This window comes from Poromitra crassiceps (assembly GCF_964638095.1).
Source record: "Poromitra crassiceps genome assembly, chromosome: 14".
Lineage (NCBI taxonomy): Eukaryota > Metazoa > Chordata > Actinopteri > Beryciformes > Melamphaidae > Poromitra > Poromitra crassiceps.
The window spans coordinates 7,596,593-7,624,316 of NC_139633.1; the positions used below are offsets into that span (position 1 = coordinate 7,596,593).

Below are 27,724 nucleotides of genomic sequence, written 5' to 3' on the forward strand. Positions count from 1 at the left end.
ACTGTCCAGAATATTCTTCAGAATAACCTCAAGGGTGTGCATGCTGAACCATACTGTATAGTGAAGTAGAAGCATATAGGCTACTGTAGTAAGCTGCATAATTAGCCTACTGGTTCATCTGAACAAAAGAGCACCAGTGTGTGCCAGCTCTCTCCCCCTCTCTCGTTCTCTCTCTGACTCTGGTCTGATCGCCCTCCCTGTCTGTCTGTCTCGCTCGCTTTCTCTGCCTCTCTCCCTCGCTCCGTCTGTCTGTCTTTCTCTCTCTCTCTCTCTGCAACGGTCTGATCGCGCTGATGCGCCCTCTCTCTCACCCAAAATGTGGGACATTTTCTCAATTTTAAGCTGAACTTGCCAACATTATACCCATTTTCTTCCTCCTTTTCTGCTCACGGGGGTTTCTTTCTGCTTGCTATCAACGTTACTGCTTCCCGATTTCCCAAACTACGGGTCGGACCAAGGCTCAAACTTCAAAGAAAGTGCATGCGTTAATCGCGCGTAAAAAAATAAATAGTGGCGTTAAAAGGAATTTGAGTTAACGCGTTATTATCGCGTTAACTTTGACAGCCCTAGTTGCAATAGCGGTGCTTGGCAAAACCATCGGATTCTCATTCGACATTTCCGGTCAACACAGCGGTTAAGAGTCACTGCATGGATTTGCACTCACTGCCAGGTCCAGGGTGCCTACGTACGCCATCATGGGGTTCTTCAGGTAGGATTTGGCCAGTCGCCTCACACCGGAGGGCCAGGTGGCACTGAGACAGCCGACAGGGACGGAGAAGAGAGAAGGAGGAAGCACATGACAAGATCATTTCAAATGCTATACATCTATTTGGGAAACAATAATGAATTGCCTCACGCTCTTAAATTTAATACGATTCGTACAACATTTGGGGCCTGTCTGATTCTCAAGTGAACGAGCAATATAGGTGGCATTTCTAGGTAAGAAGTTGTAATTAGGTTGTCTGAAACCAGTTTTATACATAAGTTCACTGAATTTTAGGGCTGTGCCGATTCACTTATCTGCCGATTCGATACTATCACGATACTTGGGTGCCGATTCGATATATATTGCGATTCTGAAGTATTGCGATTCTACGATTATTGCGATATATTACGATTTATTGCGATATTTGTTTCTTCTTTTCAGTGACATCACTGGTCCACACTAACTCAAATTAATAACTCATTAACTCAAATCAACTCTCAATAACTGTCAAACTAGATGAATGATGAATAGTTTGACAGTTATTGAGAGTTGATTGATTTGAGTTAGTGTGGACCAGTGATGTCACTGGTCCACACTTTAACACTCAATAACTGTCAAATTAAATGACAGACTTCAAAACCGTACAGTTTTCTGATATACTACTGATGTTCTAATGATACAAAGCTGGTTGAAAATGGGCGGAGTGTTCCTTTAAGTTTACATGCACACGGGGGTGTGTGTGCCCCTTGAGTTTACATCCATCAGTCTTATGACATCACTTATGACATCATCAGTGACTTATGACATCACTGAGTGATGACATCATCAGTGGGACAAAAATGGGAAACCGAGAGAACACAGATTGCCCACTTTTATAATAAAATATAGGATTGCTTTATTCAGTACATGAAGCATACCGTAATCCCTTTTTGATCATGGAGATTTATCTACCGCCTAAGTGATTTCTATCTGTACTAATGTGTCCTTGGTTGGCGAAGCACTTGTGACAAACTTGTTTTGTTGAAAAAGCATCTGACGTGACTTTACCTGGTCATGACAGTCTGTCGGTCCGGGTGGATGTCCAGGAGAATCTTCCTGATCTGTGGCTTGAAGCCCTTACCTGGTCATGACAGTCTGTCCGTCCCGGAAGATGTCCAGGAGAATTATCTGTGGCTCAAGGCCTTACCTGGTCATGACAGTCTGTCGGTCCGGGCGGACGTCCAGGAGAATCTTCATGATCTGCGGCTCAAAGCCCATGTCCAGCATGCGGTCTGCCTCATCCAGCACCTTTTCCAATGATTAGAGCAAAAACTCAACTCTTCTCCCACATACACACACACACCATTTAAAAGTTGCCATAAGCCATAAGTGATTCTGGAGGAAGGATTGAGTCAACACAGTTCACATTCCCAAGTAGTCAAATACTGAAGCTTTGGGTTGGTGATCCGGTCCACAACACTAACCCAAAGCGTCAGTATTACTGACTACTTGGGAATGAGAACCGTGTTAACTCACTCCTATTTGTGGACTTCCATACCACTCCTCACACACAAACATAAGCAAGCAAGCACACGCGCACACACACAGCTGACCAAGTAGGTGACGGAGCGCAGATTGATGAGCTCATTCATCTGCAGATCGTTTAGTCGGCCTGGAGTGGCGATCACTATGTCCACCCCGCTCTGTACCAGTTTGATCTGGGCTCTCCTGTCCCCACCGCCGTAGATACAGACACTGAGAGAGAGAGAGAGAGAGAGAGAGAGTGAAGAGACAGACAAATCATACTCTTAGGCTGGCTTCATTATGGGATTCATGTTCATGGTTTGAAACAAAAACCTAATGTATCCAAATAGGGCTGTACCGAATAGTTTTTAAAGGTACAGAACGGACAAACCTAGTCTTTGTCACTAGGTTTTGGTGCGCATAAACACACAGACACACACACACACACACACACGCTTAGAAGCGCTGTGAAATTTGTCCTCGGTATTTTTCCCATCCTGGCTCGTCCTCCACGGGATCAGCGGGATATATGCCACAACAGACGCTGCTCGAGTGCTATATTGCTTTTATAAAACGGTTTCCAAGTATGATAATATAAATATAATAATAATACTATAAGTCCGACTGGCATGGTATTCTGATAGAGTCAGTTGAAACACTACTGTAAGGCGGGACCTCTAGCAAGAAGATAGACGTGTGGGTGATTTGATTGGATCGTTCTGGAGACTGAAGTTGACATTGGCCAGGAGCGCTGGGCAGCTGCAGTGAAGCACCCAGGGACCAACGTCTTCCAACCGCCGCTGGTCAAACGACGATCTTCTTGCATGTTTTTAATGGGGGTCCATATTCATGCTAATATAGCCCATTGATACCTGATGCAGCATTTGTGTGTATATCCCTCATACGCGGTCCGCGGTCTTAAAGGGATACACACACAAATGCTGCATCAGGTATCAATGGGGGGGGGGGGACATAGCCAGTGCCAACAGCGTGCCAGGCGACAATCGAACCCATGACCTTCTTGCTGTGAGGGAAGATTGCTACCACATAATGCTGACGTGAAAAAAATCAGCATTGGAATATTAATAATCATGTTATCTTTTTTTTGGTTTAAGTCAGCTTTCAAAAGTCACATGATACTCATGCTGGTTGTTGCAGACAGACCATTAACTCATTCTCCGCCATTGGGCGTAATTGTGCGTCATTTAACTCATTCAGGGCCAGTTTAGGACTGCCAATATTTAGCACAGGCCAAAGATTTTCATAATTGTTGGTCATCTTTCAAGACCCACAGTAAATTATCTATTAGCACCAGAGTGATTTGCAATACCTCAAAATGAAGATGTACGTCTCTGGGTTCACCAGGAAAAAAAAAGTGAGCTTTTAGCATGTTCTGTACTCTACTTATATCCATTTATATACACCCTGTTTTCACCCAAAATGTCTCTCTCAGATGACAAACAGGAGCAAATGCAATTTCTGTAAAATACACATTCTCAAGCAGAACTCGCTCTCAATTCTTTTATTTTGAACTGTATTGACATCAGACATGTAAATACTATTCGTTATGACACAAATGGAAAAAAAATAATATATATATATATATATATACACATGAAGTGCTTTTTTTTACATTCAACAATACAGCAGTGTGAGTGAGTGTGCAGACAGACACACAGACAGACAGACAGAGAGACAGACAGACAGACACACCGACAGACAGACAGACAGACAGACAGACAGACACACACACACAGACACACAGACACACAGACACACACACACACGATCCCCCTTCGTTGCGTGATTTCTAACCCCACATAGGATAAGCAATAACCACGCCCTGTGGCGCCGGGATTGGCCAGGAGCAACACTGGAGCAGAGCCGTATAGGACACTACACTGGAGGGCACGCAGTCCAGCGATTTCATGAAGCTCTTGAGAACGGACAGCGGGCTTCTGCCTGCCTAGCTGTTCGTGTGCTGCTCGTCCATGTCTCCCTGTCATATCCTCCCTGCTATCGTTCCCGTTTTCCCCTCGGCTATTCAACACGTCCTCACCGCCCTCTGATCACTGCTGATCGATCATTTCCTCATTCCTCCGATGATCAAACGCATCTGTGGATTACTTTCTCCGGTTTTCTCCAGCTGGCACACAGGAAAGCGACCAGCTCCTGCAGCGCGCGAGGGGCGTTTCAATGGCGTTTCTCCTGTCTGCACAAGGCAAGCTCCTTATCCGTTTGCTTTTCCTCCTGCTCAATTTCAAAACAACAGCTGCGGTATGTGTTTGTTCACGTGTTGTCTTAGATGATAGGGACCTGATACCATGTGACAGGCTGGGGAAGTGTTTTAACTACGCCCTGCAGTAATAAAAACAAAAACACGTCAAACACGTCATTGGCCCTCTGGGCTATTCCTGATAACACGTCAAAGACGTCATTGGCCCTGAATGAGTTAAGAGACAACGCTTAACTTAACAAAGAAAAAAACTAATCGCTTCAGACGGAGGAAGTTCGATGTTATTCGGCCAATCACGACGCATGTAAAGAAAACCGAGGCAGGTGATTGGAGAAATTAGCGGATGTGCCCGCCTTCAGCAGAGGTACCCGCCTTATATCCGTTGGGAATTTTTGGACTCTGATTGGACTACTGAAAATCAAGAGTCCAATTAGGCTCCAATATTTTCACCGAAGTTTCCCTTTCCGTTATGACCAAGTTTCCCCTACAGGAAGTAGAGACAGGTAAGTGGGAACATTTGCAAATTGTGGGAGCCAGCGCGTATGACTCCATTGTAAGATGGCGCTCCTCTTGATGCGAGAGGAGGGCTTCTGTATGAGCTAGGATAGAGAATTCCTCCCCCCCCCCCCCTGGGGAATTCTTGAGGAGTCAAGACTTGTTGGTGGTGGACTGGGGAGGTGGGTGGTCTTCTGAGTATGGCTGTGGGGGGGAACGGGGGGGGAACGGGCAGCCATGATGCCAACTGCTGCTATAATCCGCCAGAGTGGGGGGGTGACGTAGAACCCTCGCTATATGTACTAGGATGAACTGGCGACGACTGACATCATACTGGACAGGATCAACTGACGTCACGCTTGGGCTTGACTGACGTCACGGGCTGATCAGGTAATGTGAATATGGCGGGCCTTCCTGCTTGAAATTTGGTCAAAACCAATCATGAGAGACCGGTTGGTAGGTTTTAACAAGACACTTTATTTAGAAAATGGCATGCATACTAGTACTTTGGCGTATGACTCCATTGTAAGATGGCGCTCCTCTTGAGGCAAGAGGAGGGCTTCTGTATGAGCTAGGATAGAGAATCCCCCCCCCCCTCGTCTGTTTTAAGAGACTAAAATAATCCTAATGATAATGCAGGCCTGCTGTACCTCTTATAGCCCTTGTAGCTGTACTTCCCACACTCAGCTTCAATCTGCAGGGCCAGCTCTCTGGTGGGCGTCAGCACGAGCATGCCTGGACCGCCCCGCTTATCCCTGGGTCTGAGGCAGGCAGGAAGGGAAAAAACAAGAATGAAGACAAAGAGAAAGAAAGAAAAGAAGAATCCGGCGCACACCGCACAGACAGGCGGACGCCTAAAATGTAAAATAGAAATGTGATGAAAAGAGAGGGGGACAGGTTGTTGGACTCACAAAGACTGTCCGTCCATGTGTATGAACCCTGGCAGCAGGTAGGCCAGAGTCTTCCCTGTCCCCGTCTGGGCGATGCCTATCAGGTCCTCGCCACTCAGCAAAACGGGCCACGCCTGAGACTGAGGTAGGAAGCGGGAAAACAACAGGAAAAGGAAGTCAAGATGACCATTATCCGGACATAACGCTGCTCTTACACAACTGGCGTTATAGCACAGATCAACCGAATAACGACTCTACTTGCAAGTACATTCTATTATAGTTCATAGTGCTTCTATAGTATCATAGCTCATTATAGTGCTGCAAAAGACATAGCTCATTATAGTGTTGCAAAAGACAAGGAATAAAACACAAAAACATAAAAAAAACGACCGCACCGCGGATTTATGCCTCCGCCATTAGTTCAATCTTGGGAATCGCATTCGTGAGGTCAGTGACCTTGAACTTTGAACCGTGGAGCTCCCTCCATCTAGCCTGCACCGTGGAGCTCCGTCCATCTAGCCTGCACCGTGGAGCTCCGTCCATCTAGCCTGCACCGTGGAGCTCCGTCCATCTAGCCTGCACCGTGGAGCTCCGTCCATCTAGCCTGCACCGTGGAGCTCCGTCCATCTAGCCTGCACCGTGGAGCTCCCTCCATCTAGCCTGCCCCGTGGAGCTCCCTCCATCTAGCCTGCACCGTGGAGCTCCGTCCATCTAGCCTGCACCGTGGAGCTCCCTCCATCTAGCCTGCACCGTGGAGCTCCGTCCATCTAGCCTGCACCGTGGAGCTCCCTCCATCTAGCCTGCACCGTGGAGCTCCGTCCATCTAGCCTGCACCGTGGAGCTCCCTCCATCTAGCCTGCACCGTGGAGCTCCCTCCATCTAGCCTGCACCGTGGAGCTCCGTCCATCTAGCCTGCACCGTGGAGCTCCGTCCATCTAGCCTGCCCCGTGGAGCTCCCTCCATCTAGCCTGCACCGTGGAGCTCCGTCCATCTAGCCTGCACCGTGGAGCTCCCTCCATCTAGCCTGCACCGTGGAGCTCCCTCCATCTAGCCTGCACCGTGGAGCTCCCAGTTCATTCGTAGGCAAATCCATCTCCAAATGATGTATTTGATGTGATTTGGAGACGGAAGTGACCAGATGTCCAGCTCGAGGGCTGTTGTTCGGACTACTACATTATTAGCCTTAATGGGTGTTAATGAGCCGTAACAGCTGGTAGGGCAGGCAGACGAACAGGGATCTTCTCAGTGCAGGAAACATGGAGGGAAGGTCAATATTGTTATATACTACTACTACTACTACTACTGCATATACTAGCCACATTGTATTGATACAAAGCTGGTTGAAAAGCAGCAAAGTCCACCTTTAACCCATTGATACCTGATGCAGCATTTGTGTGTGTATCCCTTTAAGACCGCGAACCGAGTCTTAAAGGGATACACACACAAATGAGGGGATATACACGCAAATGCTGCATCAGGTATCAATGGGTTAAAGATGAGCTGAACCCAAGTGGCGCGAGGGTCGGAGACGTATCGGACTGAAAACAAATCTTGACTGAGATGACAAGAGGGTTAAGAGGCGGGCTATAGCGTGTCGATGATTTGATTTGACAATTCCGGGGACTGGATTTGGCGTTGACCAATCCTGGTGTGTTCTGCCGCCAAATCGAGTGGGATTCAGCGTGTTGTGGCACTACGCAAGTGGGATCCGCAGAGAACCGAGGAACTGGCTGCCTCCGCGTGTAGTGCTGTTTGAAAGCCGAGGCAAATGTGCCCCCTGCTGGCCTGGAATCTCCAGGGGGCCGGGTAAGACCGGCGGACGTCGTTAACGTTATTCCTGGAATAAGAGTTTAACAAGCCAGTTACATGTCTTTGCATTCTACATTAAATAAAGACATTACTGTTTGCTTTATTTTGTATGTTGCATACTTATTGGCCAAGTTATTAGTTAGTTTATGGGCTAGAAATTCTACCAGGTTACAGGCACTAGGTGGCCATTTTCTCCTTCATTTTGAGGAGAAAATTCTCCTCGAAATGAAGATTGACAGCTGCCATGTCGCGAGATGATTGGTTGAAATGGGGTAGAAATTTGATACAGGTGCACTGAATACCCAGGTATGTGAACTAAAATAAAATAAAGTCATTTAGTCATTTTTGGGTTCAGCTCGTCTTTAATGTAAAAAAGAAAATCCACCCCCAAAACAGGTTGACCGTGAACAATTTCTAGGATGAATAATTTTAGGGATTAATTATTGTCATTGATTTATTAACTACCTTATGGTGAGATATCAAATGCACTTTCCGTACTGGTGTAACCCCTGTAGGCTACATAAAACAACTTTTTGTGGTGCTGGACTCACCTGGATGTGGTGCTGGACTCACCTGGATGGGGTGCTGGACTCACCTGGATGTGGTGCTGGACTCACCTGGATGGGGTGCTGGACTCACCTGGATGGGGTGCTCGACTCACCTGGATGGGGTGCTGGACTCACCTGGATGGGGTGCTGGACTCACCTGGATGGGGTGCTGGACTCACCTGGATGTGGCGCTGGACTCACCTGGATGGGGTGCTCGACTCACCTGGATGGGGTGCTGGACTCACCTGGAAGGGGTGCTGGACTCACCTGGATGGGGTGCTGGACTCACCTGGATGTGGCGCTGGACTCACCTGGATGGGGTGCTGGACTCACCTGGATGTGGTGCTGGACTCACCTGGATGTGGTGCTGGACTCACCTGGATGTGGTGCTGGACTCACCTGGATGGGCGTTGGTTTGGAAAAGCCGACGCGGTCAATATTCTCCATGATCTCTGGATAGGAATCAAAGGCTTCCAGGAAGGTACGGCAGGGGTGGGGAATGGGCCGCTTCTCCCCCTCCTCCTTCAGGTCATCAACAATGATATTGTTGTTCTCCTTCCTGTGGAGAAGATCAATAAAAGACAGGTTTGCTCATTGGTTTAGTGAGGAATGTTGGGTTCCAAACCACAGTGAATAAAAAAAAAAAAAAAAAAAAAAAAGACATGCGTAAAAGTTTTTACTGAAAGTATAACTTACCCCCAAAACACTTTTTTTCAGCTTTTAACCAATATAAATATGACTTTGGGGGTGGTGTGTGAATTTCCACATTTGAGACCAAACTGTTACCATTGTACCATTTGTATCATTTTCAGCCGCATAAGTGCCCTCTATGGGTTCAACCCTACTTTTTTTTTCGGGGGGCCCTTCACAATGGCAGATTTGGTACATCGTGACGTCACGATTTACAACAAAAACACGATTTCAGACGGCAGCCCGTCTTTATTGTCACATGAACACTACAACACATGCATGCGGCCTCTACACACACTTATGCCGACGGTGGCCGGTGAAATATGTCCTCTGCATTTGACCCATCCAGGCTTGTCCTTTCCTCCAGGGGGCAGGCCAGGAGCAGTGGTCGCTATTTCTTTCCAGCGCCCGGGGACCTTCATTGGACCAACTTCAGATGTTGTCATCACCCGTCGGATGACGATCTTCTGCATGTTTTTAGTGGGGGGTTATGTACGGAGGAACCCCCTGGGGAGCACGGGGAGAACATGCAAACTCCACACAGAAAGGCCCTTTCGACGAGATAGCCCACCTGGGCAGTAGGCACTGAAGATATGGGGGGGTCACAACTCCAGCGCCTACAGCGTCCCAGTTGGGAATCGAACCCAGGACCTTCGAGCTGTGAGGCGACAGCGCTTACCACTGCGCCACCGTACCCCTCACGGTCACGGTGGTTATTTGCCAGGCTCTCTCTCCTCTGAGAGAGCCTGGTGACGCGAGGATACTATAAAACAACCGCTCTGGCCCCAGACGGACTGTGGATAGTTTGGGGTTTTATGAGAGAGAGAGCAGTTGAGAGCAAATTAGCTAGTCCCTAGAGTATAACAAGTAAAGCAACAAAAGAAAATATAAACAGACCAAGGCAGTCTGCCCACTAACTGTAAACCAACAATGAGCTTCAACATAACACACGGGCCACGGCAGGGAGCACACTCTGTCTTCAGCCCGTCGCAGCCTCGCAAGCTGCTCAATATGCCACTGGCTATAAGTGCTAAATGCAGCTGAGTCGGCAATGTGTACTAGGGCTGTGAATCTTCACTGGCCTCACGATTCGATTACGATTCAGAGGGCTACGATTCGATTCGATAACGATTATCGATGCATCTTAAATCGATGCATCACTTTTTTGATTTATTTTTTCTCACTTTCTTTTTTCTCACTGTGTGGCTACTTTTAAAATAAAAGTGCATTTGGAATTGCATTGTATTATGATCCATAATTAAAATAAACATCTGCATGTACCTCCATTATATTTTATTTATTAAAAAAAAATAATAATAATAATAATAATAATCGATTTTAGACATTTGTGAATCGATGCAGAATCGTGCACGTCCGCATCGCGATGCATCTTATAATCAATTATTTTTGAGACCCCTAATGTGTACCCCAGCGTGCGGGATCCCAGCCCTTCGTGAAGGCGACCAAGCCCAGTCTAACAGCCGCAGATTGCCAACAGGTGCCTCTTATTGCCTAATCACAGCTCAGCACTCCGAGTCCAAGTCCGAGTCATCAGTGCTCAAGTCATAGTTGAGTCACGGGGGCACGGTGGCGCAGTGGTTAAGCGATGTCGCCGCACAGCTAGAAGGTCCTGGGTTCGATTCCCACCTGGGACACTGTGAGCGCTGAAGGAGTGTATGCCCGTCCGCATGTCCTTGAGTGCCCACCGCCCGGGTGGGGTCGTCAAAAGGGCCTTTCCGTGTGGAGTTTGCATGTTCTCCCCGTGCCCCCTGGGGGTTTCCTTCATATTAGGAACCCCTCAACAAAACATGCAATATCCTGGTTGCTGATGTGGTGCCTCCTCTGGTCGTTAGGGGCGCCTCTTCGGAGGGAGGGGAACTCGTTTGAATAGCGTGATCCTCCCACGTGCTATGTTCTACCGGTGAAGCTTCCCCTGTCAGGTGAAAAGAAGCGGCTGGCTACTGCCCATGTCTCGGAGGAAGCATGGAGCCAGTTTCGGCTCTCCCCAGATCGGCAGAGGGTGGAGCAGCAACCAGAATAAAATAAATACAAATGAGCACTAATGGGGGATAAAAAAAACACTGAACCACTATTTAAGCAAAAACAATTAGTTTTTCGTCTAGGAGACGCTCATCACCAAATCAAGTGAATGAAACAAATAAAGTTAGATGTAAAGTCATAGTTGAGTCACGAATAGTCCTGAAAATGAGTCCTGGGCCCAGTTGCACAAAGCACCTTAGGTTAAGATTTCCCTTAGGGTCCGAGTTAAGGTGTCCATAAAATAGAATCAGCTGCACAAAAACACCCTTAAATCTTCTCCATAAGGTTAAACATTTGAAGGAAAACATAAGCAAAAGATTTAAGTGTGTTTTGTGCAGTCGATTCTAGTTTATGGACACCTTAACTCTGACTCTGCACTTTAAATATGCAGGGCTGCTAACACACGTGCACTTTAAATATGCAGGGCTGCTAACACGTGCACTTTAAATATGCAGGACTGTAACACGTGCACTTTAATACACAGCATTATTGCGTATTTTTGTAGTATTTTTGACCACTACAGATGATTTTATGATTTTTATGAGTTGTGTATGTTTTTATTTTAATGTGTCTGTGTCCTCATGTACTGTGCTGTACAACAAATTGCCTCCTTGGAGGACATTAAAGTTTTCTACTACTACTACTCTAAAGGAAATCTTAACCTAAGGTGCTTTGTGCAACTGGGCCCTGGACTTGACTACTACAACACTGCTTGCTGGCCTGTCTTTCATTGTAGGACAGGTAAGGGGGGGGGGGGGGGGGGGGGGTGCAAAACTGTCAGGTTTACCTCCATTCATCGACTTCTTCTGCTGTGAGAGTGGCTACAATCTCTGCCTCAATGTAGAACTTCTTCTTCAAGGGTGGGAGGTCTGTACACAGTTACAAAAGAATGGAAAACATGACAGTCTATGATTGGGCATCTCATATGCAAACACAGAAGAGTTGGGGAATATTAGAGCCCATGTATGGCCCACTGCTCACTAAATCTGTGGCTGTGTAAATGCATGTCTCCTAGCAAACGTCTTAATATGCAATTACCGGTACTACAAATTATAATTAGTAAAAAGTTTAGCATTTAATGGTTGGTTAAACATGCACTAGGCAAGATTTTATATACAGTATATATTATTTTATACATATATATAATTATACAGTATATATAATATATATATTTATACCATGGTCTGGGTGAATACTCGATTCTGATTGGCTGCAGGGTGTCCATTAAAAAGTGATAATGTACAGTTGGTAAAGTCGTTCAGCCAAATGGTCTGTTCACCATTCATATCAATGCGCCACAGTTTCAACAGTGTTATCAAGAGAGCAGTTTGAGCTCTATACCACCGTTAACGCTTACTATGGCACTTTTATCGGGTCAAAGTAACTATTTAGATTACCCCTGAGTGCTCAGTTTATTAAAATAACGGCTATTTAGAAATCTGATTTTCGTTCTGGTCAGCTGACAGAAGCCGGGCTCTCAGCTGTCAACTGTCAAACCCTCTGTTTACAACTTGCAGCAACCAGCAGCCAGGCGCTCTGGGAAATCAAGTCAAAGAGGAAAAAGACGAGATCAACAAAAAGAAAACAACGAAATGGGGAGTTAACAGCAACACACAGAGACGTCCTTGTACAAAATATACCTGGACTCCAACATACTGAAAGCAGATAGTTTTCAGTCTACTCCTGCCTCGCGCCATTTACGTCTTATAAGACCCGCAGACATTAACGCAATTCCCTGGAATGCGAGTTTAAACGACCCAGTTACATGGCGTTGCATTCTTAGACATTGCCGTTTTATTTTGTATGTTGTTACATAGGCTACAATTGGCCAAATTATTACCGTAGTTAGCTTGATTCTAGAATTGTGCCAGGTGTAGAAACTAAGCAGCCATTTTATCCAATATAGCCTAATCTCGAGGGGACTATTTTTTCTCGCCGGTTCTCAACTCATATTCAAGGTTATGAAAACTCGATTTTGATTGCAAAATGCATGAAAATATAAATGAATGGTCTTGTTTTGTTTCTTTGGCAAGTGACCATGGTATAAGCAGGTTAATGCACTTCGAGGTGTCCATTATCACTTTTTAAGGGACGACGCGAGAAGCGTGAACCGGTCCGAGGCACAGCCGAGTGCCGGTCCTTGGCTGTATATCATATTTGGGGGGGGGGGGGGGGGGCAGAATATCAGCCGATATATCGATATCGGAATTATTTTTTACTCCCCAATATCGATATCGTCATCGGCCTCAAAAATCCAGTATGGGTTGGGCTCTAGTATACGTTGCCATTCAAAAGTTAGGTTTTCACGCTACTGGATGGCGGCCATCTTGGAATTCTGGGTCAAAATGATGTCAGAATGTTAAACTGATGTCAGAATCAGATTCTGCATGGTTGACTTACACCAAAACTTTCTGCCCATCTGGCAGAAAGTCCCAGGATGTTTGGGAGGGGCCTGGGGGCTATTTTAACAAAAGGTCCATAGAAGTCAAATTACTCATCAGAAAATCTTAGCCAGAGAGTGGTCATGGAATTGAGGTTATAGCATCAGTTATCAGAAACTGTGATTTCTTTCTCACATCATTAAATTCACCATTGATTAGTCACTTTAACAGTTTATGATGTTCTAAATGGTATCAATGTAATCATTGACCAAAACTTAGGGATAGACATCACCTTTTCTGTGTTATCATGTGTGGTTCAAGGGATATGATGCAAACTACATAATTCGCTTATGGCGTAATTAAAATGGCCACCACGAGGCATTTTTGTGATGGCTTAATTTCTGAAGATTTACGGGGCCCCAAACTATATGCGTACCAAGTTTCATGCTTTTATGAAAAAGTGAACATGATTTTCACATATCATCTGGACTAATACACAGAAATCAGGGTTTTGTCATTTATATGGGAGTAGGTTTGTTTACAGAGTGATAACTATCCTTAAGCTACATGTACCAAATCGGCAGGGTTATCATACCAAAATATAAACTAGAGACATGTAGGAAGACAAAAATGACAAAAATGACAAAATTGGGCGGTCACCTCAGGTGTTACCGATTATGTCAAAATGTCAGCATTGGCCCATGGACTAGTATGCACTGACGTCACTTTCCCACCGGAACACGCCCCCTCAATCGGGACTGAGTGGCAAAACATTCAGCAGGTTCCTCCCTGTTGTTTGGAGCAGCAGGTGTCATTTATCTAAGCTGATTACTGCATTCAAGCTGAACTGTAACAGCGATCATAAAGGCAATATGGATTATACCGGACATGTATTGTTGTGTAAATATCTGCCATCTGGTAAACCTTGCTTGTTCTACAACACTGTTAGTTACGTTACCGCAAGAAAGTGCAAAAGTTACGTTAACCGTTACGTGGTTAGTGCGGCTGGTAAGCTAGCAGCAGGCGTTATCGTCCGCTTCTCCTCACAAAAAGCGCTCCGGGCAGCGCTTTTTCCACGCCAGGAAGACGCTGAGAGCCGCTACTGTGTGTCATCGACACACTCTAATGCAACTCCATTAACTTGATCATAAATGTCATTGTACTCTTTGAAGCACTGTGACAAAGTGTTTCACTTTCACAAATGCTAAACCAATAAACAAGCCAATAATAAGTTCAACATCGACTAAAAAAATATGGGCAAACACAACTTATTTGTTAGATAATAAAAAGTGAAAAGAAAATGTGGGGATATGTAGAGTGTGCTCGCTCGCTCGCCCTCACCCTTCCACTTCATCTCTGCATACTTGTCCTTGTTCTCTCTGATGGCCAGCCAGTCTATGGGTGCAGGGGCCGGGGCCGAGTCTGCAGCCTGTAACTGTGCAGCAGACCAGACAGAGCCACTCCTTCCTCCTTCCCCACCACCTCCTCCACGGTAGCCTCCACCACCACCTCCTCCACAGTAGTCTCCTCCACCACCACCTCCTCCACGGTAGCCTCCTCCACCACCACCTCCTCCACGGTAGTCTCCTCTTCCACCTCCGTAGCCTCCACCCCTAGCAGGGCCTGAGAAACACATCAGTATGTCACAACTGTGTCATTTGCATTTATAAAATTGTGGGGCGGGGGGGGGGGGGGGGGGGGGATTTTATCGAACAAATTGCGGGTCAATTAAAGTTTGTTCGAACTTTATTTTTGGAAAAAGTGTTATATAGGCTCAATGGCGCTGTTCTTTTTTTTGTACAAGCATGTTGCATGTTTTTATGCTCAATGACATTGTTTGTTTTTGCATTGAAAATTTGTAACAAATGACAAGGCATGTTTCGATATAGAATACATAAATATAAATATTTATTTGCCGTTTGCTGTCCCTATTTTTATATGTTAAAATGTGCCACTGAGGCAACCACATCAGCTGCTCATCTTGTTCAGCGAATACAGCCTGCTTCCCCAAATTCAATCTATTTAAGCAACCGGTCGGATAGAGGCCGGGCGTCCGAGATATGACATCATTACTGTTGGCATCATCACTGAGGCAAAAGGAGAGATTTATACGCACATCACGGAAAGGTGCAATAAGGCTGGAGCAAAAAATGCTGCATAAATGAAAGGTAGAGCCTGCACACTTACAAGGCCAAAAAGTTTAAGAAGTTTAAAAAGTTTCATCATCACTGAGGCACCATCAGAAATATGACATAATCACTGTTGGCATCATCACTGAGGCATCATCCGAAATATGACATCATCACTGTCGACATCATCACTGAGGCATCATCCGAAATATATTTTCATATGATTTAATTATCCTCAAACCTGGGCAGCAGACAACGGACGTTTCAGTCAAAGACCTTCCTCAGCGTTGTGCTGTGTCAGGCAAAATACAATCAAGCCGGAAGTACAATCAATTAGTAAATAAAACATTTTACAACACAATACGCCTTACCAGTAGAAGCAAGGATCTGATAATCAAGAATTAGAAAAACATTTAGAATAATAACTTTACAATAATCACAAGTACAAGTGTTGTATAAACAATTATACAATCAAAGCGGAAGTACTTCACAATAAGGCTCTGTATAAAGAACCTCACAATACCAATTTTGCCTGACACAGCACAACGCTGAGTAAGGTCTTTGACTGACACGTCCGTTGTCTGCTGCCCAGGTTTGAGGATAATTAAATCATATGAAAAGACATTTGGAGTGCTGGCTTCTCCCCTCTCTGAACTATTTGCTTGCCCTGCACCCAGTGAGTTTTTGAATCGATTTTGAGTGTGCTCGCAACCTGTGTTTTTCAATCATCCAAAATATGACATCATCACTGTCGACATCATTGTAACTGTTGTTGTGACATAATCTAACAGTTATTACATTGAAAATGATGTAATACAATTGCTCGATTGTGATGTCATCAGGTAGTTGTGGTTTAGTCATCTAAGATGAGAGCAGTCGTCCGACATATAGAAGGGCGTAGAGCGGTACAGATGACATCATCCCAGTTACAGTATTGATCTGTAACTAGGACAGTATCTGTCCTAGTTACAGCCATAGCGACGCAGTCGTGTCCAGCCTTGTCTATTTGCCATTCAGGGGCCTGTTTGGGATTGGGATTATTGATTATTGAGTATTTCATAACTGATGACGATGGCCCTAGTTTTTCGAGATCGACCCAAGTAAAAATTTCCTCCTTTATGATGTCGTTCAGGCCGATCCACCATCCGAGTTTCCCAGGGTGCTTTTCTTTTATTTTGTCAGTCAGGAACACCTGAGTTGACTCATCTGCGATGATAACCAGGTCGCCACCCGTTTGTTGACAGTTGACGCGGGCCTCCTGCCACGGCAGCGACTCCAGGTTTAGGAGGTAGCAGTAGGAGTCGTGCCTCTCCCAGAAGGCCGGGCAGGGCTGACACGACATCTGCTCTTGCTCGCAGAAGCGCCAAAGGAACGAAAACGCTTGATTGGAAAAGATGGCCTTAAAGCGTTTGTACTTCACCCACTGAATGGTGCCGATGACCAGCGATACGCATATGGCCAAAAGGCTGGCCGCATTCACGAATCCCACACAGTGCCTGCGCCACGTGGACCGCTGCATCCTCTGCCGCTGGGTCTTCTGCTCTGTCCTCGTCTTCTGCTCGCTCGTCGGCTCATAGGGTGTGCTGCTCTGCTGTTCTGGGCTCTCTTCTTCTAGGTTCTCCTGTCTGTTCTCCTCCCAATAACCCGGGGAGAGCAATTGGTTTATTGAGTTTGAGTCGAATTGTGCAGGCACGGTATTTAGCTGCTGCACGCCCCAAGTGTCGGTCATGATGTTCTGATGGAGAAAGAACCTCCCACCACCTATTATAGCCTCATCCCTGATGATGTCATAAGTCGAAGGACCACAAGGTCTATGACCTCATTAGCGCCACCCACTCAAAGGGACCGTACAGTCTTTGATATCACTAGCAGATGAGCTCTATCATCAAGTGCTTTAGACATCACTGATCAGTTCAGAAGATAATGCCAGTGCTCTATGCTCTCACTGATGATGATGACGTCCAAAGGCCCACGTCATCATCTGGGGTCATTGTGACCTCATGATGGTCGTGGTGACGACATCATAGCATCTGGCCGGTCCACTTCATCAATTTCCACACAACTGACACAACTCTAGAATCGGTAGCAGTATGGCTCAAACGTTCCTGTCTTAACACGGAATGTTAAGAACACTCCATTAAAAACACTCTTCAGGCTGGAGTCAACTTTTGAACGAGATGGCCATGAGCCATGTTATATTCACAGGTGCGTGTACGGCTCCATAACGCTCAGTGGTACGGCTGCAGCGAGAACACGGCAAACAACAAAACCACTTCCATTTCCAGGCCTTCAAAATAAAAGGACACAGTGCAAAATAAACTTAAATCACTCATAGCCTTTTAACTACGAGGAACCTCCATAAAATAGCTTACACAGCAAAAAGACTGGTTGTAATGGTACGATTACATATGGAGTGAACTAGTCTAAAAGCATTACTCAAAAGTTATATTAAGTTTAACGTTACATTTACTTTTGAAAGGCCGCTGCGGAAGACAAACTTTTACATTCTGGCTGACTTGACGGTGCTCGTTGAGGAAACAGGAGAGGAGCAGAGGACGGCTCCCCCCTTCCTCATGCTGATTCATCTCTAACTGTACAGTAGGGGGCGCAGCTTCTAGATATTCTTTTTATAACGTAGTGCTGTAACGTTACGCGCGGCTTTCCCCCTCACTTGCGCTGATTAACAGAGCTCTGCCAGAAATGTCTCTTAACTCATTGAGTGCCAATGACCACAGTTGTCGTCAATTCGAATACTAACGTAGAGTGCCAAAGACGACGATTGTCGTCAATTGCGTTTTTTGACGGTGGGACGTGGATCAATGCCCGATACATCTCCTGTACAAATATTGTAGCTATTGGAGGTCTATAACCTATTTTACCGACCCAGTAGGTGGCGACAGTGCTCTCCAGATTACAGAAAGGTCCGGAAAACAGGAGGAAAAAGCCGTGATCAAAGAGAAACCGATGCATGCTGCAGCCAGAGCCATATAGATTGCTCTGTCTGCAGCTGACGTTGTCTGCGAACCGCAGTCAATCCGCGCACACAACTGAGCTCCTCTGCCTCTGTCTGTCTGTCTGCATAGTTTCTTCACACGATTAGCCGCCAGAAAGGCAGCACCCGACGCCGAAGGGCCAAACCTTTCCCTGCAGTCCGGGTTGGCATTTCCTTGTCGCGCTGGGAGCCGCCCGGCGCACACAAACGGAGCGGTCCGAAAATAGACTGGGTGCGTGAGGCTGTGTAGTGTGGGGAGGAGTTTGCAGCTGAGGGGGGGAGAGGGGGGTGGGGCACGCAGGCAGCACACAACTACACCACGTCACTAAATCATAAAATATTATCTTCAGACTCAGTGAATGTGCTTGAAATGCTGCATTTCACAAAAGGCGGAATAACTCAGCTTCTAATTTGAAAAGTGTCTTTTTGCTCAAAACAGCCTATCTTCTCCGGCTCATAACTAAAGAACGGAAAATGGGATCAATAAACTTTTTTTTGCAGATGATAGAAGAGAGTCTCATCGTTCTTTGTACGTGTTCGGTGTTTACATAGTAATATCACACAATATTGTGTGGGCCTCGAGAAATCACTGAAAACGCTCTGAAACTCTGGCACTGGGAGCGTCCGTTCTCCAAAAGTGGCTGGCACTCAATGAGTTAACACGTTCACTGCCAATGACGTATTAATCCGTCAAAAAAAATCCAACGGTTGACTGCCAATGACGTATTAATACGTAAAAAAAATTATTTTTTTTTTTTTGACCGTGGGATGTGCATCTAACCCTTTTACATCTCTTATATAAATATTGGAGCCACCGAACGTGTACAACCCATTCCACCGACCCACTAAGTGGCGACAGTGCTCTCCTGACTAGAGGAAGGCAAGCAAAAAGCAGTGTGAGGAAGCCATTCTCATGAAAATGGATTGGCGAAAACGCTTTCGTTTTCGCGCTGATTGCTCGCGGTGCGGGATTGCAAATTTGCATAATAGATTACGGGTGGAACACACTTTGAAACACGCAGCATAAATATGACCAGAATCGCAAAAGCTTCATCAAAGCTCTCAACCGAAACTCCAAGAAACGAGCGAGCCCATCCAGACTTGCCCAGCGGCCGCCAGCAGACAGGCACAGCAGCAGCAAAGCAGTGAGCCTGGTGACGCGAGGTTACAGCAGCAACAGAAACGAGCTTGTGACACGCCCGCTGCAGCCAAGAAGAACACACACGGAGGGAGGAGTTTGAAGGAGAGGGGTGTTTCCTGCTGTTATGGAGGAAATGACTGTTCAAAACTATTGTTTAGATGTCTGACGTCTTACTGATGCCAAAAATGAATGGTTAAAGTGACTGTTCTATCGAATTTCACAAAAAGCCGTTTATCTCAGAATAATTTTTCAGACGCTGAAACCATGCTGTATTCAACTGCTAATGCTTACATAACTACTAACTCTACAAACTAACTCTTTTAGACAGAGAAAGCACACATTCTATTAGTTCTTTTGAGATATTGTGTGTTCACAAAATCCTAACAGAAACGAATCCTCGGCTCTTGAAAGATGAGCCAGAATCCTCAAAAAAAAACCTTGGCAGAAGCTAACTACAGTATTGAAAAACGGCTGGCAGTGAATGTGTTAAGTGTACAGTAGGGCGCAGCTCCTAGATATTATTTTTATAACGTCTTATGATAGTAAATTAGTTCAAATCGCCTTAGATATCGCTGTAGAAAAGCCAATTTGCGATCACTCTCTTCAATCGTCGATATACGATTTGATCGCAAATCACAGCAGCCCTACGTTGTGTCACTTTGTGACATCATCACCATCACCCTTCCCTGTTTTTCTATTGCTGACTGCTCACATGCACCTGGAGGTCAGTAGTCGACCTGGGTGACCGCAGAGACCTGAATTGTGTGTGTGTGTGTGTGTGTGTGTGTGTGTGTGTGTGTATGTTGAATGCATTTAATTGCACAACTGTGATGTCACTCGAGCAACTGTGATCTTATCTTAGTCTCAATTTGTGAGGGAAGTGATGTCAGTCGGGCAGTTGTGTGTGTGTTGAATGCATTTGTATACAGACACCACTTAACCAATTTTAAAAACATTATACAATTGCTCGAGTGACATCACAACTGCCTGATGTAATCACCTGTCACCTGTAGGTCAGCAGTTGACCTGGGCGAATCCAACTTGTGCGAGTGATGTCACTGGCTGGTTTTGCCGCACAACTGGAAGTGATGTTACCCAATTGCGCGACTGTGATGTCATCAGGCAGTTGGATGTGCTGTTGTAGCGGTGTTGTTAATGTGGAGGGCTCTTAGTGACGTTCAAAGCCCCGATGATGTCATAGATATTTTGTGATGTCATCATCAGTGACATCATTATTGATCATCATTATGATATTATGACATCACTGATGTCATAGGCACTGAGTGACATCAGTGATACGATGTCGGGGGATTCAATATAGAAAAAATTATTTATTCTATTATGCAAACCCAATAGAGAGCCGCAGGAACGAGTCCGGAAATCATCGATGCTAACACTCCTGGTTCTTCACTGTTTTCGCCTATGGGATTTTTGAATGGGTTTTTGGCGCGATGCTTCTAATAAGGTATCTGGACAACACAAGCTTAATCAAACGCCAACCAGTGTTCAGTAGGATCATCTTCACACATGAGGACCACTTTTATGAGTTTTTAAGCTTTTACGTGCCGTTAAAAGGGCGGCTAGCTAGCAAACGGCTAAATGAGACTACACTGTTGAGTCGATACGTCAATAACGTCATCACTTCAAAGGACAAACACGGAAATTCTCTTTCCCTCACCTGGTTCAGCCCGTTCAGCCCGGGGTAATCAGTGCACAGCAGCAACAACAGTCCAGGTAGAGTGCTGACATGACGTGGAAGCCTGTGTGACAGTGTGTAGTTCTGGATTAGCTTAGCTCGAGCTTTTTACTTCTAGGGCTCACATTTACGCTACAAAACTCATGAAAGTGGTCCTCATGTGTGAAGATTATCCGACTGAACTCTGGTTCGCGTTTGATTAAGCTTGCGTTGCCCAGAGACCTTATTTGAAGCATCGCGGCAAAAACCCATTCAAAAATCCCATAGACAGAAACAGTGAAGAACCAGGAAGTCCGGGACTTCCGCGTTCTGACTACAAAAATACGTCATCCCTGCGGCTCTCTATGAGTCCTCTATAAGTTTTTTGCTCTTTTTGTAACTGCTGCGCGCCTGTTGCTTAATGGACTTTTTATGCTCCTTCTTAAAGTTTTGTTGTGATGCTTTTAAATGTCAATTTTATTCTCTTCTTTTATTCTCTTGTCAACCTTTTTATTGTGCAAAGTTGCACAATTGTGCACTGAGCATGCCAAAGAGCAGAGATGATGTCATAGGCACTGATGATGTCACAATGCAATCACTGATGCAACACTTTGTACGGTCATGAAAAACATGGAAAAGTCTGCAGATTCCAAGATCAAAATTCCAACATCCAAGATTCTGGAGACCAAGATCAATGGGATAGGTCTGTCCATATTATTTAGGTCAGTGGTCCCAACCCACAGTCTTAAGAAAGATTACTTCATACCATTGCTGTATTGAGAGTTTCCGTCTGCAACCAGCTCCTCAATCATCTCTTTGACCTTCTGCTGCACATCAGGGGGCCCGAAGACGACCACCTCGCCCTCATAGTCTCCCTTGTTGATCTATAAAAAAGAGGGCACACCACAGAGTTGACAGGGCAGGAAACTAACTTCCCAACGTCCAGCAACCACAGTGGATATTCATCCCATATTCCCCATGTTGCTTCTTCTACTACTTAAAGCCCCAATCAGTAACTTTTTCACCTTAATATAACAGCTTTGTAGTCATTGAGGATGGTAGAGTGACTTGTAACAGGGAGAATGTCACCTCTATTGGTCACACACCGCCCTCCAAAGGCCTCTCCTGGGACTAAGCAGTTTCCTGCCCGCGTCCCGGAGGCAAGATGTGCGCATGCGCTCTACAGTGGGAGCATTGTGTTCCTGGAAACAAGGAAGTAACTCGATTCGGATTTGCTAGGAAAATGACGTTTCACGGAACTATGGATTATTATTTCATCACGTGGTGAGTACCCGATGTCACAACATGTACATAGAGCTTTCTGGCGCTGCGTTTTGTTGACTTTGAACGGCAAAACTAACGGAAAAACTAGAACGACCGCACACGGTTATATGCCTCCGCCAACAAGTGAGCAGTCGACATCCATGTCTGTCCAGACGTGAGCCAAATGTGAAGAAATTCCGTCAAGGTGTTACTGAGCTATGGCGTTAACAAGCTTGAAAAGGGCGTTCGTGAGGCCACAGTGACCTTGACCTTTGACCACCAAAATGTAACCAGTTTGTCCTTGAGTCCAAGTGGATGTTTGAGGCAAATTAGATGAAATTCCATCAAGGCGTTCCTGAGATATCGGGTTAACGAGCTTGCAAATGGCGTTCGTGAGGTCACAGGGTGATCTTAACCTTTGTGCTTTGACCACCAAAATCGAATCAGTTCATTCAATTCTGGGGACTGGATTGGACTTTGGCCAATCCTGTCGCATCCCGCTTCCAAATCGAGTGGGATTCATCAGCGTGCTGTGGCGCTCTCCTCGGGAAGAGCCTGGAGACGCGAGGTTAGTGGCTGAGTGGAGCTAGGCGAGCCGCAGGCAGCCAGCTGCCTTCGTGTTGCGCAGCGGAGTGCAGCCCGTCGGCCTGGAATCTCCGAGGGGCGACCCCCGACAACCAGCAGGCTCTCAGGCACGCGCCATTAACTCATTGAGTGCCAGCCACTTTTGGAGAACGGACGCTCCCAGTGCCAGAGTTTCAGAGCGTTTTCAGTGATTTCTCGAGGCCCACAGAATATTGTGTGATATTACTTTTGTTCATGTAAACACCGAACACGCCCAAAGAACGATGAGACTCTCTTCTATCATCAGCAAAAAAAAGTTTATTGATATCATTTTCCGTTCTTTAGTTATGAGCCGGAGAAGATAGGTTGTTTTGAGCAAAATGAGACGTTTCAAATTAGAAGCTGAGATAATTAGCCTTTTGTGAAATGAAGCATTTCAAGCACATTCACTGACTCTGAAGCTAATATTTTCTGATGTGACACCTCAAAAATAATTTCCTTCAATAAAACAGTGAAAACAAAGGAATTTTGTTTGGCAAAATAATATTTTTTAGTTGCAACCAGCAGCGCTGGCCCCTGCGTGCGCTGCTGGTTGCAGCTTCTTGCTGGTCTTGATTTACTGCTGGTGGGCATCAGATATTCTAGCTTGTGTTGCCAATCCTGTCCTGCTGTCTGGGTCGGTGTTGTATGCTGCCCTGCGTGCCCCCCCCCCTGCCCCCTCAACTGCAAACCCCTCCTCCGTGGGTGTGTCTCTGGTGGCTCTCTGCTGAGTTTGCTCTGCACTGAAAAGTGCGCTACATCCAGCTTTTTTACAGCGTTCCGCGTGTATTTGTTACCGGCTCCCATCGCTTCCAGTTGAGAATAATAACAACTCCACAACTAATCATGTGGATGGGGCTATCGCAGCGGACACGGAGGGGCTCAATTGTGCAGGCACAGCTAACATTATGCTTCATGCATATCGATGCATACCGATGCGATTTCCGTTTCCCCATGACTTCTCTCTTTTTTCCTCGCCTTTCTCTAATCTGGAGAGCACTGTCGCCACCTAATGGGTCCCTAAAATAGCTTTTACACATTCAACATCCACCATACTTTCACAGGAGATGGATCTGGCTTTGATCCACGTCCCACCGTCAAAAAACGCAATTGACGACAATCGTCGTCATTGGCACTCAACGTTAGTATTTGAATTGACGACGATTGTCGTCATTGGCACTCAATGAGTTAATTGCGGTAAATACAATATTCCTGGAATGTGAGTTTCAACGAGCCAGTTACATTTCTTTGCATTCTTAGGCATTGCCATTTGCTTTATTGTGAATCTTACATACAATTGGCCAAGTTAGTAGTTAGTTTATGGGCTAGAAATTCTGCCTGATGACAGGCACTAGGCGCCATTTTCTCCTTCATCTGGAAGATAAAATTATCCTGAAATGAAGATTTGATTGACAGCTGCCATGTCGTGATATGATTGGTTGAAATGGGGCAGAAATTTTATAGTACTAGGTGATGTCAGCAAACTGTAGATTATTACTGTTACAGTATGAATGAAATCTTGAAAAATGAACTTTTGATGTGAAAAACTAAAGAAATTAGATTTTGGTGATTTTTTTTTTTGGCATACATTATTAAATAGGTGCACTGAATACCCAGGTATTTGAACTAAAATAAAAGTCATTTTTGGGGTTCAGCTCGACTTTAAATGAAGCAAACACATAACATGGAATGTTTCATTTGTGTATTTTTAGGATATTGGACTATTGGTCTATCTATATCAATGACACGGCCATAGATAAACTATCAGATTCAGATCCCCTATCTGCAATACACACACAGCATGGCATTCCGCTCCTACTGCAACAACGGGTACGGCGTTAGCCATTTTTGTTGAAAGGAGTACCTATTCTTCTTTGCAGTCTCTTTCCCCCTGTCACCTGTGCTTTCACTGCAACCATCACTTTCATCACTGTCAAGAGTCTGGGATTATCGTTGTTTCCGCTCCATCCACCTCGTCTCCACCAGCCTCCTCAAATGATCGGCTTGCATCTTCTTTGGAACACGGTAAAAACTAAGTTGTTGACTTTGGGCGTTTCATCATTCAGTGCCCGCAGCCCCGCGTGCGGGTGCACGACCGAATGACCCAGTGAAGACGAAAATGTAAGGTTTTACTATCGACCACAATGATTTGAACGCACTAATGTACCCGTGCCTGAGGAGGGGAGAGGGGAAAAAACACGTGATTATCAAGCACTCACACCGATGTGACCCTATTCAATTTTTACTTGCACCCTCAAGAAAAAAGGTCACATGTGCATTTTCATCCATTTTGGTCGCAGTCTGGAGCCCTGGTATAGTGCAGAGTGGAGTTCTGTTATATAAGTATTGAGATACCTTTGAATGGAAATGTAGGTGGTTTCTTGGTCACGAATAGGACAAAATTGTCTGACTGGTCAGGTGACTTGACTTGGTCCTGATCCCCATTGGTCCTCAACCGGGCACAAAGCGGCTGGTCTTGTAACTGATTTGGATAGAGTATTATTATCAGCCCAAATGGCAGCTGTAGCCGAGTAAACAAGCTTCGCCGCCATAGCCTACCCTACCCTCTGTGATGATGGTTACTTTCCAGCCGTGAATATTCTAACTCCTAGCAAACGCACAACTTTAGCACTAGTAAGCTTACTTTGATTCTTGCACCGCTGGTTTCTTCAAGTTCACGAATTTTGGCTCCACCACGACCTAGTGGGCGGAGAGAGGGTAAATTAGCTTAGCCCAAGTGTCTTCACTGCTAGTTGCACACTGAAAACAAACGCTTCACATACAATTCACATCACAACATAAATACATGACTGTCATTGGCAAACTTTATTCCCTGCCTGTAGCTGACATTGCATCTAACGTTAAAGCTACAAATAAACAGGGGTGGGTAGTAATGCATCACAAGTAGGATACTATATATATATATATATATATATATATATATATATATATATATATTTATTCTTCTTTTTCTAGGGGAAACACTGATATATATATATATATATATATATATATATATATATATATATATATATATATATATATCAGTGTTTCCCCTAGAAAAAATGTCAGGCCTGGAGGGATTTCAAAACTTATCTCGGTTTGGCCATTTGAAGCCAGATTTGGAGAGTATAACCTTAGGATTAGACTGTTGTTGTGATGTCATTATTCATTTCATTCATATTAAGTCATTTATTGCGTTCAAATGTTTGTTCACTCGGTGGTATATTCAAGACTTAAAACAAAGTGATCACAATGAGGATGACTTCATAATAAAGTGCATGTATTGTCGAATATAAGCTGTGTAACTTATTGCAAAACATTACAGGGATGGAAACTCATTGAGAATGATGTTGAGAGACAGATACCAGGCAGACATTCACTTAGCGTTAAGTGGTGACTGTCATGAATCACTGCTGCCATTACCTTCCTTGGCTTGGAGTAACATTTTGTTCATATCTCAATTGTGGGTTAATCTCGTATGTGTTTGATTAGCACCTGCTCCAAATACTTTGATCAAAAAGTGTTTGTTGTTGATGTTGTTGTCGTCACCCCCCACCCCCTTTATGCACTGGCCCCACACCCTACAAATGTTAAATGTAAAGTAACTTGTTCTTTGAGTAATTAAGCAGATACTTTTTTACGTCGACAAAAGGCCGTTAACTTCGGCTAACGTTAACAGTTTCGCTAACATTAACCACCTAACTTTAGGTTTAGCTAACTTAGCATAAAGTACCGCATTGTTTTGGAAGTAACCTTAAAGAGTGTAGTAGCTGTAGCAGAAGCTGCGTTTTCATTTTTTGACAACCTACCGATCACTCTCCCAATGGAGGCATTTTCCACGGTAAAGGTCAAAGGCGAGGCGCCGCGGTCTCCCCTGCTCTCCGCCCGGGCCCCCCTGCTCTCCGCCCGGGCCCCGCGCTCCGTGCTCCCGCTGCGGGCAAAGGGACGGTCCTCCCCCCTGCTGCTCTCCGCAAAGCCACCGAAACCGAAGCCTGCGCGCCCTCTCGGTGCTCCAAACCTGCCGCTCTTTACACCGAAGCACACACCCTCCCTCTGCCGGTCGTCACGCCATTCAGGCAAAGCGGCTTTAGTGACGGGCTTTTGGATAGCAACGCCATGCCCATCGTACTCATCTTCCCAGTCCGCCATCTTAAATCATGTGTCCGCCTCGCTGCCAGTCAATTACCTGTCTGTCAACTATCAGATCAAAACCATCACCACCACCACCAGTTGCCTCTCATGCTGCCTTCATGTGTTCCTCGTAAACGCCTACGTCTTACTTCTGAAGTTGTAAATACGACTAATTGACCATTCAGCTGCCTTTTTGGTCAGAATTTGACGAGATTTTGGTGGCTGTTGTTGTTTATCAAATCAGGCATAATAGGAACATAATAATTATTGGCAAGTGCCAAACAATAAATCCAATAAATTAAGCATCTCAACTCAGCAACTCGATAGGAAATTATCTTTCCAATTATACTTCGTAGAGAAAAAAAGCATAGAAAAAAGGGCAGCCTGATTTATTTATTTATTATTATTATTATTTTATTATTATTATTATTAATATTATTATTATTTAAATGATTTAATGATTTAATAATGAAGGGGGCACGGTGGTGC

General features: G+C 45.2%; 1 protein-coding gene across 1 annotated transcript in view; it reads right to left on the minus strand.

Moving 5' to 3' along the window:
- The window catches only part of ddx43 (DEAD (Asp-Glu-Ala-Asp) box polypeptide 43), a gene marked incomplete at both ends in the record, with an annotated part of 35,612 nt that extends 8,359 nt beyond the window's left edge, over nucleotides 1-27,253 (minus strand). The window contains 11 exons of the mRNA XM_083650374.1: nucleotides 665-752; nucleotides 1,893-1,993; nucleotides 2,299-2,440; nucleotides 5,591-5,701; nucleotides 5,852-5,970; nucleotides 8,587-8,746; nucleotides 11,705-11,786; nucleotides 14,640-14,807; nucleotides 22,002-22,119; nucleotides 25,746-25,801; nucleotides 26,914-27,253. Coding sequence (XP_083506500.1) covers nucleotides 665-752; nucleotides 1,893-1,993; nucleotides 2,299-2,440; nucleotides 5,591-5,701; nucleotides 5,852-5,970; nucleotides 8,587-8,746; nucleotides 11,705-11,786; nucleotides 14,640-14,807; nucleotides 22,002-22,119; nucleotides 25,746-25,801; nucleotides 26,914-27,253 — 1,485 coding nt within the window. The remainder of the gene's footprint in view (nucleotides 1-664; nucleotides 753-1,892; nucleotides 1,994-2,298; nucleotides 2,441-5,590; nucleotides 5,702-5,851; nucleotides 5,971-8,586; nucleotides 8,747-11,704; nucleotides 11,787-14,639; nucleotides 14,808-22,001; nucleotides 22,120-25,745; nucleotides 25,802-26,913) is intronic.
- Nucleotides 27,254-27,724: the final 471 nt, after the last annotated feature.